Below are 19462 nucleotides of genomic sequence, written 5' to 3' on the forward strand. Positions count from 1 at the left end.
GCATGAAAAAAAGAATAAGTATCATCGTCACAACTTTCAGCTACCTTACTCACTACATCTCCGAGTGCATCACGGGTATGTACCACGTAGCACATATGTTACAATGCATCTACGGCGAAGTCGAGGATTTCTTCAAAATACACTGCAGAAGATTGCTAAATCCTGATTTGCTTTTATTATTTTTTCCCCTCCCTGCAGAAAAAGAACAGACGCTGATAAAGTATTACTGACAATAACAAAGTATCCGACCTCCATAGTCATCCCGACATGCAATAATGTAGATCACTGGCGGTAACTCGAGCAAGAGATTCAACTCGAACAAAAAACAGAAAAGAAAAAAGAGATCCCTGTTTCAAGCCAGGAGACTCGGCCAGACTCATACAATCAATCACTCCCCCGTATGCTACCCGTAGCAGATCGACAAATCCCAATGCTCCCTGCGCATCAAGACCAATGGACAAAAACATAGAAAAAAGTAGACGCCGTCAGTCCAGGAACCCTATGAAACACCACCCTGGTTCAGCGGTCAAAAATGTACCCGGTGAAATAAACCCCCTTGCAAAATAGAATGCCCGTTGGACGCCGTGAAACTCGGAATTTGATAAGAGCCGAAAAGAATTCGCGAAACGAATTTGGTATTTTGGGCAAAATAGAACAGTGCCTGGAGATCGACAGCAAGCACAATAGAGCGACGGATCAGACTGGAATGTTGTAATCACTCGAGACTGTCTAGCATCGTCTCTTGCGCATACTCCATGTCGTGGAAGCTGTCGTCCACAGCAAACTCGTCGTGATCAATATCCTCCACCTCCTCAACAACGCCACCCGGCTGTTCGATAGTGTCGAAGAATTGGCCTGCATATTCTGCCACCTCGTTTGCCAGCTTCACTTCCAAAATGCCTTCCAACGCCTGCATGTCTCTCTTCCACTTCTGCTCTCGTCGAGCCCTCTCTTCTTCCTGTCGGCGACAAGTGCCGTCCTGCTCACGTAACTTGAGACAGTTTGGACAGAGATAGTTGACGGAGCAGTAAGAGCAGTTGCATGGCGGGTTGTCATTGATACAATCTTGGCACACGTTCACTGAGCATCTCGTACATTCCCGGAGGACACTCGCACACCTCTGTCGCTGATCCCCTAGTGCTCGGTACTGTGGACAGAAGAAGGACTGGCAGCCTTGCCATTTAGGCATTTCAAGAGGCGCCTCGCAGTACACCGAAGTTGGCGACGATGAACCAGACCGGTTAGAGTTTGTCCCGGAGAAGCTCCGACGCCGCATGGGGACAGAAGACTCGGACTGGTCAATAGTATTCTGCGAAGCAGGTGGAGTCGCATCCATCGAACCTTCCGCAGGATGCTCTTCGGTAAAACTGCTCGTGGTAGAGTCGAGCAGCCGTTGCGTTCGATACGGAAGTTCAAACCCTGACATAGAATCAGTCTGCGGAAGGTGTCGAGGCACAAATGTTTCACGATTAGCATGCTGTGGATTGGCTTTGATATGGGTCTGGAGTGCTATCTTTTCCAGAGCGAGGTCCCGGTAGCCACATATCCGCAGGCGAAGACCCCGGAGATCATGTTCAATACATAATGGCTTCGAACAGCTCTTGCAGTGAACCTTCCATTGCGGAGTGTCATAACAGCTCTGGCATAGGTTACGCGGGCAAGCTGATGCCTTGCGATCTGGGGGTCCCAGCAGCCATCTCATCATGGCAATGTGGCCCTCTTGGAGAGAGTAATCGGGTTTCTTCGGATCGCCATAGGCGTACTTGGGGAAGGTCTTGCTCCACTCATGGGCAGTGTACTCCAGATCTTCCCAGCCTTTCCCTCGAGGCAGAGGCACTGCTCGCACGTGGTCCACATCGCGGTTGGGAGTTCCGATACTGATGCCACCACCGCCGGAGAATATGGGCTCGGTACAGCACCAATGGAATTTGAGATTCGGGTACGGTGTAGGACCGTTGGCATTCAACGTTTCGTTTCCTGACCCATCTACCAAGGGATCCTGCATGACACATGGCGAAACTGTAGCACCAGGAGCCCACCAGATGGAATCACTTTCCTGCGAGGATGTGTCTTCCGAAGAAGGCCGAGCTCGAAGATGACTGTATGGTCTGTCATAAGCACAGCTTGCACAGAGAGTCTTTCGACACCCAACACAGTGCATCAGGATGCTGCACTGCTCACACCTCTCGGAAATATCCTCGAGGCAATTGTCACACCGAATATTCTCGACAAATCGTGTGTGGCTGTGACGCAGGTGAGCGGGTACCGTTTTGCCCTCACCGTAACAATCTCCTTCTCCGGTTCCCAACGCCTCACCAAAGTTTCCAAATTCGCCATGCTCCCATACCTTTCCATCCCGCTCCGCAGGTGCCCGATATGACGAGTCAATGGGCCCGATCCAGTTTTTGGACCGCCATAATCGATCGAAAACTACCCAAACCTCAGCAGACCCCTGCGGAACCCGCATAGAGACATAACCTCTTCTCCTATAGCATCTTCCAGCGGGAGTCGAGCACCAGGTCGTATCCGTCCAGATCCCCAGCTTGTGGCATAGATTGACCAGCTCATGGGTGGGCTCAGAGTCTGAATCCTTCCGTACCAACGATGAGGAGAGATAGGGCCTTCGGCGGTGGTGACGACACCGGTATGTGTAGAGGCTCTTGAGGGCAAGGTGTTTTTTCGAGGTAGAAGTTCCGGAGTTGGTTTCCATGTCCACGTCGTACTGAAGGCCAAACATGGTTAGGTATGGAATGATGTGGTATTTGAGCGACACATTCTTGCAACCCCGGACGGAGAGATGCTCTAGGGTTTCTCGCCGGGAATGTAAGACCGTCGAGATAAGGATCTGGCCCGATACCGCTGTATTATCTAGTTCTAGGCTCTTGAGTATCGGACTAAACGGCACCACCACATTCATCAACAACTGGTCAAGAGCATATGGTCGGGACTGGCGCGGCACCAGAGTCTCCGATGAGCCCGGGATAACCACTCGTACTGGAGGAGGAGTGCCTGAAGGATAATACAAGCGGAAAGATAGGTACTTCCATGCTGTCGGATAGGATCGGAGAAAGGAACGGAGGTAACGGGAGGTATGGTAGAGCTTGAAGATGGAATCGGTCGGGGCTTGTAGCAGGAGAGACTCGAGGATAGGAGCATTGGTGGTGATAACTCGTTCGAATGTCGAGAGGCTTCGTTGGGCCGAAACGACTGACTGTTCTCGGACGGTTTCGACGAGGCCTTGTTGACCGGAACCGGGCATCTCTCTTATCGGCATCTTGCCGTGTGAAATGTCGACCACAACAGTCCCTGCTGTGTCGGAGAGGGTAGACATGATGGCGGAGCCTTGTCTATTTGTTCTTCCTCTGCTCTTAGATTACTTCCGAGGTTTAAGGCGCGAAATCGCGAGTACTGCGGAGAATGCGGGAGACGCAGCACATCATAAGGAGAACAGGACGGGGATGCGCAAGGAGGGCGGTTTACACCCAGAAGATAAAGACCATGAGCGTCCATCAAATCGAGACAGAGGGGGGATTAATAGAGGAGAGCAGGAATGGAAAAGGCAAGAGAAGGTGAGATAAACCCAAGAAAGGGTTGGTTGGGTGGTTTTGACAACTCACAATTGGGAACAAAATCCAGGATCTGACCCGTTGCGTCATGTGATAGGTCGCCCCAACGGTGTTTTTTGCATTGTGTTGGTGCCGTCCAAAGGTTTTTCTTTAGTTCATTATCATTATTCTGTCTAGCGAAGTCTCTAGTGCGATTATTGATCTGGATTCTGTTCTTTTCTGGTTTTGTATCTCCCCTTTGATCGCTTCAAATCGACCTTACAGATCCCGCGGACGGTGTTGGGATACTGACTTTTTTTTTTTCCTTTGCCCTGCTCTATGGATGTAGCACCAATAGGGTAGACACTAGACTAGTAGTTTACGCTTCCGGCAGATTATGAGGTGATGGGAATGGACGGATGGGGTAATGTGTGTGTGGTTCTTTTTTAAATAGCCCTGTGCTCCTGTTGTAGGGAGAAGTTTAGTGTTTCTCTATCGAATCGCCCACCGTGTATCCCCTTGCAATGCCCTTGCGCCCTTCCACTATTCGCGTGCTGTCAGGAGCCTCCTCATCATCTTCATCGTATCGAATATCAAAGTCACTACCCAGTCCCTTCCACGTCCGCTGCGATCGTAGAAATTCCGCCCCTGGGGATACAGTGCCGCCGATCATCGCCAGATCTCCTTTAGTCCGTCTAGCCAGAGCCCGGGCAGCCGATGGTCCACTAGCAGCAGAGACTGCATCATCGCCCTGGGAAGAAACGCGGGGTGCAGCATTCCACATCGGTCGGGTGTGCGAGACATAGCGGCCGGTACGGAGATCAAATTCAGGTGGTGCGGACTCGGGCTCGGACATGCCGTCCTCATCCTCCTCCTCCTTGGGTTCCTCATCATTATCGGCCGATGAGCCCTGCTGGGCAGGTCGGTCGAGGATGCTTTGGAAATCACTTTGCCAGGCACCCGTCCAGACCCGCTCATCATCCCTCTTCAGCGCAAGCTCCAACTCAAATGGGGTGATCACCGGTTTCCAGAATTCTTTGCTGTCCACCAACGAACTTTCCCAGCATCCAATGACCACCCAGCCACCAATCTCGCTGAAATTGGCAAGCTTGGCGGCGTTCACCTTTCCGACCACAAACATGTAACTCTTCTTACCGGCCGCGGCAATCATTTCTTTGACATGTTCCACTATATGCAGGTAATTTTTCACACTTAGCGTGTTGATAAGGATTCCGAAGATCGGAACGGTACTGAGACGGGTCAAGATGGCGTACCGCCGACGCAACGCGGCCGCAGTTGACGCGGGTAGCGGCTTGACATTTTCATTCATCGGATCATCCGTTGGGTAAATCTTGATGTCAGCAACGCGAGATGAAAGGGTGAGAAGCAAGGCAGTCGGGGGATCCGAGATGTGGAACAACTGCCATTCCGATAGTGACTCTGGTTGATCGCGTACCGAGTCGGGCACAGTCCGATTGGGAATGGCAGACGAGGGCTCATGGACCAGCTCCGTGGCAAACAGATTTGTGTACCCTTCCTCTACCAAACGAGCATACACCCCGGGGACATGGTCCGAGTAGGTAACATCGGCAGCAACGATGACCTTTGTAGCTAGGTCGGGATAGGTCTCCTTGAAAGCCCGGACCACGGGGTCTAGGGGCAGTTCTTTGTGCGTAAAGACATAAATCACCGGCAACCTGGCCGCCGGGGATAGGCATGATCGTCCATAATGCACAACGACATCTGCGTCTACATGTTCCGCAGCCACTTCATCGACACAACATGTCCCGTAGGAAGTATCACCCAGGATATACAATCTGGGCGGCTGTTCCGTAGCATCCTCCACATTTATTTGAGACACCGAATGAGCCAACTGGTCTGCATGATCCGCGGTGGTGCCATTCCCATTGCTCAAAGCGGGGTTGTTGTTGGCCACGCTCTGTCTATCCAACCCTCGACTAAGCAGTTGAAACACCCGAGGAGCATCCGGGAGCATGTCATCCGGAAACTGCAGAGCAATCCGCTTGTACCGAGCCTCGCGGATCTCCTTCAATGTGCGCTCAATGTCATAGGTGATGGATAGCTCCTCGTCCGACAAGGTGCGGTTCGACTCGCGTGTAGCGACGGGGGCGGTTTCCTCGAGGATGCGATTATCGGGGGTTGACAGTACAGGGGCAGCCTCCATTTCGGTCGCCATTGTGTGGGGAAGAGGAAACTTGTCGAGTCCTGGAAAAAATGGCTTTTTCTGAGTTGAGGACGAGGAAGTTGTAATTGTCGTGGATTTTTGGGGGGGAAAGGGAAAAAAAAAAAAAAAGAATCACCCCACTTCACCCCGCCATTTCGGAGCCAATGGCAGAGATGCGATATACAACACCAGGGGGACGATCACCCATTTATTCGTGGCGATGGAATTGGAAATGCCTCATTTTTGTATTGACAGGATCTCACAGTTGAAAGCGTAAATCAATATATACATAATGTGGTGGTAAAGCAGACACCCCGTTTACTAGCATTACAAATCCGCTCGTGCCGGTTCGCCAGCCCATACTCTCCGAATCAGCTCACGGATGGGCGTCCGTTCAATCTCCCGGGGATTCCAGTATGGGTTGCCAACTGCAATGTCCGCTGCCTTGTCGACATCCTCTTCCTTCATTCCGAAATCCGTCAGTCCACGCTTGACCTTCAACTTGGCCAGCAGCACATTCAGCCCGTGAATCGCATCTCCGTTGCTGTCGGGGAGAGCCTCGGCCAGTTTCTTCATGGCCTCGGGGATCTTAGGAGCATTGTAGGAGATGGCGTGAGGGAGGACAGCAGTGTGAGTCTCCGCATGAGGCAAGTTGAAGCTACCACCGAGGGTATGGCACAGTTTATGGTGGATGGACATGCCCACGCTGCCCAGACAGGTTCCACAAAGCCAGGCTCCGTACAGAGCGAGAGATCTGGCGGATTGGGAGGATGGGTTTTCGACAATCTCCGGAAGAGCCGATGCCAGTGCCCGTGTGCCTTCAATGGCCATCAGGTTGATAACGGGGTTTGTGTTGCGGGCGTAGAGTGCCTCGACTGGAGAGAGTTAGATACACCCCTTCATTCAAACATGGGGGATACTCACCAGCATGCGCAATGGCATTGACACCACTCGTCGCACTCATCGCCGACGGAAGAGTCATGGTAAGATCAACATCATAAATGACCGTTCCCGGGAGAATCTTCGGGTCAGAGCGCGTCTTCTTCAGTCCATCCGCCGTCTCACCCAGGATAGGAGTCATCTCGCTCCCCGCATAGGTAGTCGGGATGCAGATATGAGGCAATCCGGTACGGATACTAATCGCCTTGCCCAAGCCAATGGTACTTCCTCCACCGATAGAAATAACGGAATCCGCCTTTTGAGCAGATGCATACTCGACGGCCTTGTCGGTGATGTGGGTGGGCGTGTGCATGGTGGCTTCATTGAAGATCCCCGCAACCTGGCCCTTGAGCACATCCTTGACACTCTCCGCCTGGCTCACCTGTTGAGGAGTCGAGAGAACCAGCGGAGCCTTGAGGTTGAGTCTGGCGATCTCATCGGGGAGTTTCTGGAGAGTGCCGCTGCCAAAGACGACTCGGCCGGGGTTGGGGTTGTATTCAAAGGCGTCCATTGTGGTAGATGAAGATATCTGATTTGGAGATGGAATCAAAAGCAAGAGCAAAAGAGAATAGCCAGGCACCCTCTAGTCTAGATATAAGATTGCACATGCTTCATCATCCATGAATAATCGCTGCTCCCCACACCCCACCGGACGAGAGCCACCGCAACGTCATGAAGCAATTGGGCAAAGGCCTTTGCCGTGGGTCTTTGGTCGCGGGGCTGGTGAGGCTTCGGCAATATGGGACTGGCGAAGATCCGAATAGAAGAAGATCGTGGATTTGATTATAAAGAAAAGGCTTAATTCCTGCAGTTACAATGCGGTTTTTCGAGAATAATTCCGCAGGCGGATTGGATTCATTGTCGGAAATCCCCCATAGGATATAGTCATAGCCGATGATCATCAATTGCTGGTCCCAGCTGAAGATGCTGCTTGGTGATGTCTAAATAACCATTGTATTATGTATAAATCTGCCTAGATATACTTACGTATATCGCCAGGGCATCTGGCATACTTTGGTTTCATAAAAGTACATACAGACCTTGACTTTTAGTTTCCATCCTCGAATCTCTGTCGTCCCTAAGACACCAATGCCATGCATTTTCTTTTTTGTCATCCTTCTCTCCGTGGGTATCAATATATCAATCAGTCCATATCAGCAAAGCCCATAACCTGCTGTCCACCGCGACGGTCTTTGCCCTTGTTCTTCTTGCGCTTCTGTCGTCCCTGATCGCCCTTGTGGCTCTCCGCATCACTGTCATCATCCGAATCGTCGCTGTCGCTTTCCATCATGCGCTTTCCAGTTGGCAAGAATTCCTCACCCTCGCCATCGCCCACGGCTTCATGCCAGACCTTGACGATTTGTCCACCTCCACTGACCATGCGGCCTTCAACGTCGAATCCAAGACCCACAACACCCTCGGTCTCGTCATGCATGACCTCCGAGACAACCTTGTTGGAGCCGATGCGGACAAACTTGACTTTACCGCCTCCAAGTCCAGCAGCGAGCATCTTGCCCTTGCCCAGCTCATCAGGAACAACGGACAAGGTTTCCAATTCTCCACCGTCGCCCCGCTCGACGTAAATCCGCTCATCTTGGTCATCCCAAGCGCCCTTTTCCCAGAGCGTAAGAATTCCGCTGGATCCACCCACAATCACTTTCTCGCCGCGGCTACTTCCGCTGGACGGGAGGCCGCCCATGTACGTGGAACTGATCAATTCTTCCTCCTGGTCTTCACTGCGCATCATCACCCCACGTCGTAGATCTGTCACGGCCAGCGTTGTGCCACCCGTTGTAACCCATTGCTTGCTGAAACCCGAAGTGCTGGTATCCGAGGCCGGAAGAGGCGTCAGAGACGCAACGTAGTCATCGTGGGGATGGTGTGTCTGCTCCGGTCGAGCGGAGACATTCGAAAATGGAGTGCGCAGGTCATAGAGATGCAAAGCACTCGAATCGGTAGCAAGAAGAAGAGTTTGAGGAGAAAGAGCGTGAATGACAGTCGGAGCATCGACGGAGCTGAAAAATCCCCTAATAAGCCCAAATCACTCCACAAAGCACAATTGATCATAATAAAAACTCACCCATCCTTCGTTGGAGGAATGGCAATCTTATTTTGCACCACTCCAGTCTCCGTCTTCGCGGCCTTCACCAATCCATCCGTCCCCGCGGAGTACAGCGTCTCCCCGTCAATGCCAAACGCCAAAGTCCGACAGCTCCCCTTGTGCCGTCTTGTCCTCCACATAGTATCAATGTGGCCTTTTCCATTCCGCGACGAAGACGTAGACGCCCCATCGTCATCACTGTCGCTTTCCTCCAACGGAAGCCGAAAGGTTTGTACGTGGCCTGACGAAAGCCCGACCGAGACAATGGGCTCGTTGGGGTGGATGGCCTGCGTGAAAAGATCCGCAGAAAGCGGAATTGTGCAGACTGTGTCGAACATGGTGTGGTGGGGTGGGAATTGAGAGAATGGAAGCTCTCTTTTCTTTTTCTCGAGGATAAAAGCTCTTGGATGAAGCTTGGGTCGATTGCCATTTTGGGTGCGGGCCGATGGATCTTCCGCGGGATATTTACGATATCAACTTCACTTATTCCCGTCGTTTATTCTTTATTTATTCGGTGAAGATGAATTTAATACTGTTTAATATTGAATGGACTCAATTTCATTCTTAAGGTGATGGTAAAATATTGAATTGCATTTAATACAAAAAAGAATCAAAGTGAATCATTGACAGAACAGGCCCTGCTCAATGAAGTGAAGAAAAGAAGAAAAAGATAAAAAGACGAGCTGCCCAAGACTAATCCATGATCCTCGAGATCTATACATTGCCTTTCTCCAAACTATTTACAGTTTTGTTGAAACGAAATCATTTCTCTCAAGGGTCCCAGCCCTGATGTCGTTCCCGGCACACTCTGTGGCCTGGATATACGGACATGCCTTCGTGAGATTCCCTGTTTACGAAGAAGCAGAGAAGGTGGAGTTGATCGGTCCGAACTTGATGTTGGAGAAAGTGACAGAGGCCGAACCGTTGTCCGACTCGATGTCAGCGGGAGCACCAGAGTCTTTACCGCAGGTTCCACGCTTGACACCAGCGTCGGTCTCGGTGGCGTTGGTAGGGTACGAGCTATCCAACCAGAGCATGTTGGCGTAGTGGTCATCCCACAAGCTCAGAATGAGGACCATACCCTCGGCCATGGCGTCGCCCATCTTGGCGAGACCACCCTTGTCGGCGAAGACGTCGTCATCGCCAAAGGCCTTCTTCTGGGCAGTGCAGAAGTCAGAAGTGATGGAGTTTCCGGAGACGTCGCTCACGTCAGAGTCGGCGTTGGCGATGACCTTGCCATCCTGGACGTAGAATCGCTTGATCTCGGACAGGGCACCGGTGTCGGTACCGTCTTCGGTGATGAACTGAGTGACAACAGTCATGACGCTGTTGGTGTCGACGGTCTTGTCAGGGCCGAAGAAGGACTCGTTGCCCATGCGGAATGTGTTGAAGTCACATCCATCGGGGTCACAGGTTCCAGCGTAGCGAGTCTCGGAGTAAGTTCCACCGCACTTGTCACCCTCACACATGGTCTGGGAAGTGGTGCTGCAAGGGTGAGGGGTGAAAGCAGAGGAGATCTTGTTGGCTTCCCAGATGTCCAGCTCGGGGCAGCAAGAACCGTGGTTACCAACACCGGCGTTCTTGTCGCTGTCGGAGGGCTTCCAGCCGTCCACGTTACCCTGCGTTGATCATCAGCATCTGCGTTTCATGAATTGCTACAGGGGACCCATACCTGACCGTTGATGAACTTCAAGTCACGGGGGCACTGAGAGTCACAGTATCCAGTACCGTACTTGGCTCCGGCCTTGTTGTTGTCGTACTTGGACTTGCCACCATCGGCATCCATGGAGGTGAAGTAGAGAGCACCGTTCAAGCCGCAAGGGAGCTTGGAGACGTCAACGTCAAAGGTGAACTCCTTGTTCAGCAGCTTGAACATCTCATAAGTCTCATCATCCTGCATGAGGAACAAACGAGAGCCGATGTTGGCATCGGTGACGAAGTTCAGGGTCAGGGCGCTGTCGTCAGAGGTGATACCGTAGGTGCCCTCGTAGTCTGCACCGTCAACGGCGCAGTTTTGAGCGCAGGTCTTGTCATCGGGGCAGAGGGATGAATCCCACTGTGGTCTGTTAGCATCTATGATGGATATTCTCCGTTCATAATAAACTCACCGAGTTGCCAGTGTAGCAGTTGTCGCTGCCGTCGGTGGAGTGGACCCAGCGCCAGTTGGCGTCGATAACAACCGAACCACTCTGCTTTGTGCAGCCGCTCGCGGTGCACTTCTCCCAGTTCAAGGAAGGGTGAGTCTCTTCAGTCTGAGTGCCGGCTTGCTGAGCACGAGCAGCCGCGAAGAGGGCGGAGAAAAGGAGTGCACGGTTGTACATTGTCAGGAGGATAAAGAGTGAATTCGACTGTTGTTCCGTTGTCTGACCTGCAGAGTTGATGAGCAGACTGAGCAGGAGACGACAGCTGCCTTATATACCTTCTCTGGCCCAGGATGAGTTCCTTTCTTCTTGTTTTCATCCAGGATCCCCGGAAAGCGCCAAATCAGTCCATCTGGAGCGGGCCGTCTGACCGCTGAATTGACTGTTTCAGAGAGATGGACAAGCGTTGTTTGCCTACAGCGGCAATGAAACGTCCGCGTTACGGGACGGAGGGCCTTGACGATATTGGCATGTTTCTGGAAGTGCATCCGAACGATAACCTGGTTAGATTTTGGCTGGGGTGGCTGTTGAGGCTGTGATTGGATTGTACCTGGCGATGTTTCAACAAGCTTCTGCCAATGCCTATAACAACTTGTTCAATAGGTGAAGGCATATGATACTGTTATTCAAGTTGAACAAAATATTCTTTAAATATATCATGAGCATTATTCGGTACTTTCTCGACAAAACCTCAGCTCACATTGTTAATTAGCACAGCTGCAAATTCAAGAATATTCATGCCTATCACTGTATATTCATTCTATACGAGACACAATCAGCATCTACTCCAGTATTCCTGCAGAAAAAGAAATCCCAATTTCGGCAGAAGACCGAAACCAACATCGATATTTACTCTATTCAGCAATAGACAGAACCTCCGTGAAAGCAGAGTTTTTCCGGGTTTCACTCTGATGATTTATCTCCAGACAGCCGAATGCTAGCCCGACAACCGGTATCGATCTGAAGCCGGGACGGCGAAAAGAGCGTTGAGATGATAGATGATCGCAGCGCTAAAGAACCAGGCTGGGGGCACTGATTGGGGCGATAATTTCTAGTCTGAAGCAATCTGGAGAGAGGGGTAAGATGAAGGGTTGATTATTTTTGTTAGTCGTGTCGATCACTGGGAGTAAGACAGAATCTCCATCAATAACACGACAGGGCTGGAGGATGTGTCTCATGCCTGGAGCAAGATTGCATGTTAATGATATATAGCCAAGACACTAGTACTTCTCTTTTGATGTAGTGGGAATTCATTTAATTGTTTGTACGTTGTTCTTGTTCTGGTGATGTTAAACGGCCATCGAGTGGAGATGGGGCTAACAATCTGTGACACTGTAGGGTTTCATCAGGCCTTGTATAGACGCTAGATAAACTATTAGCTAACCAGACTTATTTCCGGATAAAGTCAGGCTGTTATTATCATTTAATTTAATATACCGATGCAGATCATTTCTTGTTAAGTGCCATCAATATCAGGATCTCGGAGTCATACCATCTGTTGATAGATATATCCAGAATGCCACGGAGCATCCTCCGCATGAGAAATTAGCATTGAACCCTGAATTAGCAATCGCGATTCAAGGTCTGCTATTATTGCAGTTCAATTGATATTATTGACATGTATTATTCATTGAATTGTTTATTATTTGGGTGTTTGGCAACTTCAAGTAATACCAGGATACGTAGTGCTAGGACGGGTATCCATCATTCACAATTCTGTATACGCCATGGTAAGACAGTTTTATATCGATGATTAACACATCAGGAAGATTATTCTCATTTGGCTTCACATAACTGATGTCGATGATCTATTTCAGGAAATACAAGACTCTGGGCCCTGAACTATCTCGAGTTGGGCTCTTCAAGGTGTTCTTTTGATCGAAACATCTCTTCTTGATTATAAAGACAGCACGCTGGAAGACGATCGATTCATACAAAACGTGGCTTTTATTCTCGGCCTATCTACCAGTCTGACCACGTTCGCGCTTCGATGGCAGTGATAGAGGGCCACTGTGCATCCTATCCTATCGTCGGGCGATAACTACATCCGGGCAGCACAATTCCTCATAACTCTCATACGATCCGGTCTGATCGCTTATACCAAGGAGATCAGTGGAAGTTGTTGTCAATTGCCGGTGCAATATCTGGCTCTGGTCTCGATCGATTGCCATGCTACCAAAAGATCGCTGATGGTAAGCTCCTCCCGTTGGGAATGTCCTTCGACGTACATTGGAAGGATTTGCTACCGCAGCTATACTGGGTTTCGCCGGCTTTAGCTCTATAACCAAATTGGAACCATCCAAAGACTTTTTCCTGCCCTTTGCGGGCCTGCCTTCAGAACTTATATCTGGTGCCTTTAATGTACTTCTCCTAGCCAGTTAACTTGTTAGCTAGTGGGGTAGTGTCAACCCGTATAGCGTGCAGTTCGAGGCTTCTAACAGAGTAGATTCAATCATCATGACACACAAGGTATACCTACCAGGCAGCAACCCTACCAGCCCCAATCTTCCCTTATATTTTAGGTCTCCCCTTACTAGATAATCCGACCACTCTGTGGTGTAGAGGGCAACCTCTGCGCTGCAGTGGCCAACGTTCCCTGTTCGAACCGCGCCCAGGGCAGTCCCAATAATACTGGCTTAAGGTGTTAGGGTATGTGTGCGGCGTTAGCATAGTTGCTATACTGTCCCTCGTAGAGTTCGTTCGTGGAACCCTTTTTTTTATATTATATATAAATTTTTAGTATTAGTCTGCCTACGACTACTACCGCTACATTCCTGTATGTTTTTCTCATTCCCTTTGTCGAAAGATGCGCTGGAACCCCGAAAGAGCATCATTCTCTGGGGAAGATGATAGTCACATAGCTGCTACTAAAGCTGCTGAGATAGCCAAGGCAACTTGAAGTGATCTCGAGATAATGTATTGAATTAATTTGCCCTGTATGTAGTCAACTCAAGGAGTATCCAATTTGCGGTAAGACTCCTGTTCTTAGCGATGGCCAAAAGTGCTAAAGATAAAGATGAAGGCGAAGACGATAAGAAGCGGTGATGGCGGTGAGATAAAAATAGAAGGCGGTGAATCGGGGACAGGGGAAAACACGTGCGGGCCGGCATGACTTCCTCGGCCCGCTGCCTTATCCGTTATCGCCGTTGCCTGAGAAGGACCCAACCTTCTGCCTCTTTCTATCTCACTCGCGCATTGAGCACTGAGGTTGGTTCAATTGCTTTATTGTATTGATCATTGATCTATATGATATCACAAAGTCAATAGAATTGGCTCACTTCGATTCATCATGGCCTGGTATGACCAAACCGTGGAGTTTCTCTCCGATTCCATCGCGAATCCGCGCACCCAAGTTCCCCTCCTCGCCGTAACAGGGGCATCCTTTACTCTGGGTCTTCTTCTGCGATCACTTTTGCCTCAAGGACATCCTGAAGGGATCGTTCTTCCCTCACCACGGAACAAAGTCTTATCGCTGTCGGATGCGGAGAAACGTGAGCTTCCTCTGCCAACGGATGTCCTACCCGGAGCACGAGATGTGTCGACGCCATACGGATCAATCCGTGTTTACGAATGGGGCCCGGAGGATGGACCCAAGGTATTGTTCGTCCATGGAATCACTACTCCCTGTATTGCCTTGGGCGGTGTGGCCCATGATCTAGTCGATAAGGGTTGTCGAGTCATTCTATTTGATTTGTACGTGACTGCATTTTCTCTGTCTGACCTATTGATACTCTCAAATTGCTGTATCATTTCGCTGATGTCATGGAATCTAGGTTTGGAAGAGGTTACTCTGACTGCCCCTCTGACATCCCTCAAGATGACCGACTCTTTGCGAGTCAAATCTTTCTCGCCTTGAGCTCGTCCCCAGTTTCGTGGACTGGTGCTGGATCGGGCAAATTTAGTCTTGTTGGCTATTCCCTTGGTGGCGGAATTGCGGCAGCTTTTGCATCGTACTTTCCGCATCTCATCTCGTCACTGGTGATGCTCGCTCCTGCAGGGTTGATTCGCGAATCCCAAATCAGCTTCCAGTCACGCCTTCTTTATTCGCGTGGTCTCGTTCCCGAAAAGGTTCTTGGGTTCCTCGTAGGTCGCCGCCTCCGTGCAGGCCCATTAGTTACCCCTAAGCCCAAGGACCATAAGCTCAATGCGGCGGATGCACTTACCGAGGAGCTTTCTACGCAGGGTGCACCTGTTGAAGTGTTATCCCGGGCGTATCCCCATGTTACAATCTTGAATGCTGTTCAATGGCAAGTGAATAACCATGCTGGCTTCGTCCATGCCTTCATGTCCAGTATGCGATATGGACCAATTTTGCGGGAAAGACAGTGGGATACCTGGACACGTCTAGGCAAGTTCCTTGCATCCCAGAAGAGTCTTCCTGTGGAAGAACAGAAGCAGAAGGGTCTTCCAAGTGACAAGGTATTCATTCTGTGCGGCAACAATGATTCCATTATCGTCAAGGAGGAGCTCGCCCCTGATGCTACTTCGGCTCTTGATGAAAATGTGCAGTTGAGATACTACGACGCGGGACATGAATTCCCTAGTACAAAATGCAAGGAAGTCGCGCAGCAGATTTGGGAAATATTGCATTGAACAAAGAACTCAGCCCCAAACACCTTTGACCCCAAAAACAAAAGAAACCCCCACCCATTCCATGAGCTCCCAGGGGTTGCCTGCTTTTAATATACACCAGCGGGATAATGCTGAAGTCCCGAACTTTTTATGATCGCCAACCCTGATGACGCAATATGTATATAGAACATTCTCTTGGAACCTTTGAATACCCTTCCTTCGCTATGACTTTTGAACAATAGACCATTTGTCTTCATTTTTTCATGATTTCATCCGTTTCGCTCAGTTGACTCGACAAGCGCGAGGCATGAGCAGATCGATCCTGCATTCGTGCGCGAGCAAAGTATGGCTCATCAGCAGCAGAAGACTGAGAGAATCGATCCACATTATTGCGGTTGCTTCCGTCCGGTACATTGGTCAAGTTCCCTACACTGAGGTCACTTCCCTGTCCGTTGGCGATCCTGGGGAGAAATGATTAGCACCCTGCCTATGATCCAATACAAGAAAATGAAGTCCTTACTTGGTAGCATTTCCAGACATTGTTGATATGGATTTGATTGCTTCGTTTCTTTTCAAAGAATGTGGCAGCGGAACAATACCGTGATTTCGAAAAGGCAATTTTTCAATGTGTTCAATTGTGAACTTTTCAAGTTTTTTATGGAAAGAATGCTTGGAGGCAAGATGGTGGAGTGTGGATGTTGAGAATGAATGAGCAAGGTGAGGGTGGCGCGACTCTATATATGTTGAGAGCTGACCATGAAGTACCAACTTGGATAGGATTACGATACAGATGTTGCAAGAATAGATGACTGTGCGACACCACCAAAAACTGGGCAGAAATAGAAAGGCAGACACGCACACGAGAACAAAAAAAGAAAAGAAAGAAAGATCTTCGATACGATTTTTTTCTCGGGTCACAATAGACCCAGTGATATTGTCCTCTAGCCTCCCCCTTCAGCACATCGCCAGACTCGATGAGGATCTGTTCGGATCAGCCACCGGCTTCTAGACCTCTTTGGGAGAGATGGAGGATCTATACAGAAAAATTCCCAGGCCAATGCTAATATTACGATCTCTCATTTCTGGGAGATCATTACTCGATGGTCATTGCGCGCCAGCGGAGATGACGAGTAACGGTGTTCAAGTGGAGCAGTCCCCGATTCCCAAAGAGGCCGCTACTAGTCAGGAGCTGAAATGAGGGGACCAAGATTGTGCATGTGGCTTAGGGACTGTTAGAGGGATTTTGTTACCGGACAGTCATTCTGGGGAATCCCTAAGTGGTGCACATGGCGCATCGGAGTACGAACCGAGACAGGATACCCACCCATTCGGTATGCGATTTCGGGAACCAATAGTACCGAACGGTGGGTACTAGGTAATTCTTACTGTTTAACGTCCAACGATAATCAAGCATGGCTCAGGGAGTCAGGTATGAATGATTCAGGGCAGGGGCTGACGCTGAAGCATTGAGACAGTGCGCTGGGTACGAGGGGTCTACTTGGCTAGCCCATGATCCACGCGAATCATCTTTAGTAACCCAGCTATTTGGGTGAGCCCATTTCGTCATAATGTGTGCTGCGAGAAGACCCTGGCCCAGGATAGGAAGGGATCGAAGATAGACGTTGAAAGCATCTGAAGATCAGTCCAATCATTGAACAGCGACGTGGGCAAACGTGGCCGATCAGATGAGGCCGGCTATGCACTGCCTCCAAAAAGAGATTAAAAAAAGAAAAAGGAAAAAAGCGCCAGGAAAAAATAAAATAAAATAAAAAACAGAAAGGAATGGATGACATGATTACTGCCATCAGCTGTTCAACATCATCCCACGCTCCTGCAGCTTCATGTTTTCTTTTTCTGCCCCCTCCCCTTCTCCTTCACTGCTTGCCCCTTCGAGTACGGATCGGCGGTAGCCCCTTTCAACGGTTTTTGATCCAATTCTTCGGGAGGCAACGGTGATGCGGAATTATTCGAAAAGTGATGCAAAACCCGGTGTCTCGCGGTACGTATCCTTTTCCCTCTCGCTGTTTTCTCGAGGGCTTGTCGTATGTTAACCTATCTATGGTGACGATCATCGCTAGATTCGCTACCACTGAACCCAAACCTGCATGACTTTATTCACACTAGTGAGAGAAACGTATTGATCGTCAGGCCTTGTTCTCCATCGGTTCGCATGTCTACATGTCATGGTCTTAGCCTCTTGGGCATGTTCCACAGCCAATCAAAGCGGACATTCTCTGAGGGTCGGATACAGCCCTCCGATGGAGACGTTCTGGGCTAAGCCTCCCCCCTCTTCTCATCATCTCATGGACTCGACAGCTGAACGTTTTAATTTCAGGGCGAGATCATCATCAGAATTCAGAAAGGGTATTGTTTCAGAGTCCCCTGGTCTATACCCGATTGGGCCATTCCAGGTTTGGAACACGTGGGTTAAGCCACCCTGTCGACGAGTTCTTCTCAGACATAGCCATCCAAACATGGGCTAAAGGTATCGTTCATGCCATGCCTTCTGCGAAACTCCCCATCTGGCAAGCGTAGCACAGTGACCTAAGAGCTCGGCCAGCTCCGCCCAATTACATGGGTTACCAGCGAGTTGGGTTCCGTACTTCCCATAAGGCTCAGACCTTTCTGTGTCACTGAAAAGCAATAAACACCCGCAAAAGGGGTACTTTCGACACTATTCCCAGTATCCCACACTACTGCGATTATGATCACTCTCTTTGGGACTACGACATGCTGGAGTTCAGAACCAGGAGTGGGCAACGGGTTGCGTGTGTATTGCATGCGCAATCCAACCAGCCAACCCCTCTAGGAGCTGTAAAACGGATAGCCTTCTCTGCATCTGGGCAGGACTAACGGACTGTCAAAAATCTGCGATGCATTACAACCTGCTTTAGAAATTAAGGTTACATATCCAGGTGCCGGTCCCGGCCGTCTGGGTCCTCTGGGAGAGTTATTATTATTACGGACTACGGAGTACAAACCGTTATAATTGCCATTACCTATCCAATATGCAGTCCCACTTGGGCTTGCGGTCATGCAAGGTACAGGTTTAGTCCAAGCTATGGCCACCTAGCAACCTTATCTCTATCGTCTATCTCAACCCGATGCGGACGAATTCGCGTCGGGGACACCGGCTAGGAGCTCGGTCTGCGTACTCCGTAAACGGCTCGCTAAGGATTAATGGTGTCGATCCATGCTGCGAATTAAATGAGCGTCATTCTATACATCTTCGGCGTACTCCGTGCAGCGCCTACATTCTATCTCGAATGCACTATGCAGCTAGCTGAATCCAGACTGAAGAAGCACCCAGGCTGTGCAGCCTTCTGGCTGACATGCCAAACATCTTACCGCGTGGCCTGCCTGACTTCTCAAAGCTAAAGCTTCGAACCGAGCCGAAATATGCACCAGTCTCAAACAAGGAGGCGCAACAAATTTCCCTGTCAGAGGCCCATGCACGGGGGATCTGATGTTTATTCCCAAAAGGGAAAACATCGACCGGATGATCTTCGACATTTGTGGGAACGGTTTGCCGATCTTTTTGAGCGGGAATCGCGAACTCGCGAACTCGCGGAGTCGCGACTCGGATTCCGTTCCTCGTACGGAGTACGGAGCCTACGAACGACGGAGTAAGTACAGTATGGAGTATTTTGTCCTAAAGTTGCTAATAATAATGGTTATTATTATTTAGTATTATTGAGTCTTGGTAAGGAATTGCTTTTTTCTTTCCTTTCTTTTCCCGTTACCGGTCTAATACATTTTTTCTTTTTCTTTAATTTCGCGGGAGTTCAGGAGATTAATTAGAGTGTCCGCGGTCAGACAGGGGCTACGCCTACGGATTACAAGGCGTGCCATACAGCTGCGGTCAAACGGTCGCCGGAAGAATACTTGCTGAGAACGAGACGAGCAAGTCCACGCCAGCAGCTGATGAGGCCCCTGGTATTTTCAGTATATGACAGCCACAATGGGGGCGCAGCACCGG

The 19462-nt window shown here is 49.9% G+C and overlaps 7 protein-coding genes across 7 annotated transcripts; 1 reads left to right on the forward strand and 6 right to left on the reverse strand.

Annotated features, from left to right (window-relative positions):
- Positions 1-715: 715 nt before the first annotated feature.
- Positions 716-3259, reverse strand: ASPWEDRAFT_110754 (uncharacterized protein; the record flags this gene model as incomplete). Its single annotated transcript, XM_040828203.1, has 1 exon — positions 716-3259. The coding sequence occupies one exon, from the start codon at positions 3257-3259 to the stop codon at positions 716-718; it is 2544 nt and encodes an 847-aa protein (XP_040689326.1).
- Positions 3260-3541: 282 nt separating this feature from the next.
- Positions 3542-5858, reverse strand: ASPWEDRAFT_40879 (2-(3-amino-3-carboxypropyl)histidine synthase subunit 1/2). The gene is made up of 2 exons (XM_040835418.1): positions 3637-5858; positions 3542-3569 (listed from the first exon to the last, which is right to left on the reverse strand). The coding sequence occupies exon 1, from the start codon at positions 5740-5742 to the stop codon at positions 4027-4029; it is 1716 nt and encodes a 571-aa protein (XP_040689327.1). The 5' UTR covers positions 5743-5858; the 3' UTR covers positions 3542-3569; positions 3637-4026.
- Positions 5855-7446, reverse strand: ASPWEDRAFT_133939 (maleylacetate reductase). Its single transcript, XM_040829311.1, has 2 exons — positions 6655-7446; positions 5855-6605 (listed from the first exon to the last, which is right to left on the reverse strand). The coding sequence occupies exons 1-2, from the start codon at positions 7178-7180 to the stop codon at positions 6058-6060; spliced, it is 1074 nt and encodes a 357-aa protein (XP_040689328.1). The 5' UTR covers positions 7181-7446; the 3' UTR covers positions 5855-6057.
- Positions 7447-7559: 113 nt separating this feature from the next.
- Positions 7560-9149, reverse strand: ASPWEDRAFT_40881 (WD40 repeat domain-containing protein). The gene is made up of 2 exons (XM_040835419.1): positions 8750-9149; positions 7560-8684 (listed from the first exon to the last, which is right to left on the reverse strand). The coding sequence occupies exons 1-2, from the start codon at positions 9106-9108 to the stop codon at positions 7814-7816; spliced, it is 1230 nt and encodes a 409-aa protein (XP_040689329.1). The 5' UTR covers positions 9109-9149; the 3' UTR covers positions 7560-7813.
- A 472-nt stretch (positions 9150-9621) lies between these two features.
- On the reverse strand, positions 9622-11091 carry ASPWEDRAFT_111148 (glycoside hydrolase family 7 protein; the record flags this gene model as incomplete). Its single annotated transcript, XM_040828226.1, has 3 exons — positions 9622-10389; positions 10443-10826; positions 10879-11091. 3 exons carry the CDS (start codon positions 11089-11091, stop codon positions 9622-9624), a joined length of 1365 nt encoding a protein of 454 aa, XP_040689330.1.
- Positions 11092-14200: 3109 nt separating this feature from the next.
- On the forward strand, positions 14201-15504 carry ASPWEDRAFT_109943 (alpha/beta fold hydrolase; the record flags this gene model as incomplete). Its single annotated transcript, XM_040828133.1, has 2 exons — positions 14201-14604; positions 14685-15504. 2 exons carry the CDS (start codon positions 14201-14203, stop codon positions 15502-15504), a joined length of 1224 nt encoding a protein of 407 aa, XP_040689331.1.
- A 116-nt stretch (positions 15505-15620) lies between these two features.
- Positions 15621-16202, reverse strand: ASPWEDRAFT_519305 (uncharacterized protein). The gene is made up of 2 exons (XM_040837677.1): positions 16004-16202; positions 15621-15944 (listed from the first exon to the last, which is right to left on the reverse strand). The coding sequence occupies exons 1-2, from the start codon at positions 16021-16023 to the stop codon at positions 15737-15739; spliced, it is 228 nt and encodes a 75-aa protein (XP_040689332.1). The 5' UTR covers positions 16024-16202; the 3' UTR covers positions 15621-15736.
- Positions 16203-19462: the final 3260 nt, after the last annotated feature.

Source organism: Aspergillus wentii (genome assembly GCF_001890725.1).
Source record: "Aspergillus wentii DTO 134E9 unplaced genomic scaffold ASPWEscaffold_4, whole genome shotgun sequence".
Taxonomy (NCBI): Eukaryota; Fungi; Ascomycota; class Eurotiomycetes; order Eurotiales; family Aspergillaceae; genus Aspergillus; species Aspergillus wentii.

Coding starts and splice junctions, on each gene's coding strand:
- ASPWEDRAFT_40879 (XM_040835418.1), bottom strand. CDS start 5,742: ATGGCGACCGAAATGGAGGCTGCCCCTGTACTGTCAACCCCCGATAAT.
- ASPWEDRAFT_133939 (XM_040829311.1), bottom strand. CDS start 7,180: ATGGACGCCTTTGAATACAACCCCAACCCCGGCCGAGTCGTCTTTGGC. Junction 6,606..6,654: donor CAATGCCATTGCGCATGCTG/GTGAGTATCCCC, acceptor AACTCTCTCCAG/TCGAGGCACTCTACGCCCGC.
- ASPWEDRAFT_40881 (XM_040835419.1), bottom strand. CDS start 9,108: ATGTTCGACACAGTCTGCACAATTCCGCTTTCTGCGGATCTTTTCACG. Junction 8,685..8,749: donor ATTCCTCCAACGAAGGATGG/GTGAGTTTTTAT, acceptor GGGATTTTTCAG/CTCCGTCGATGCTCCGACTG.
- ASPWEDRAFT_519305 (XM_040837677.1), bottom strand. CDS start 16,023: ATGTCTGGAAATGCTACCAA. Junction 15,945..16,003: donor ATGTCTGGAAATGCTACCAA/GTAAGGACTTCA, acceptor ATTTCTCCCCAG/GATCGCCAACGGACAGGGAA.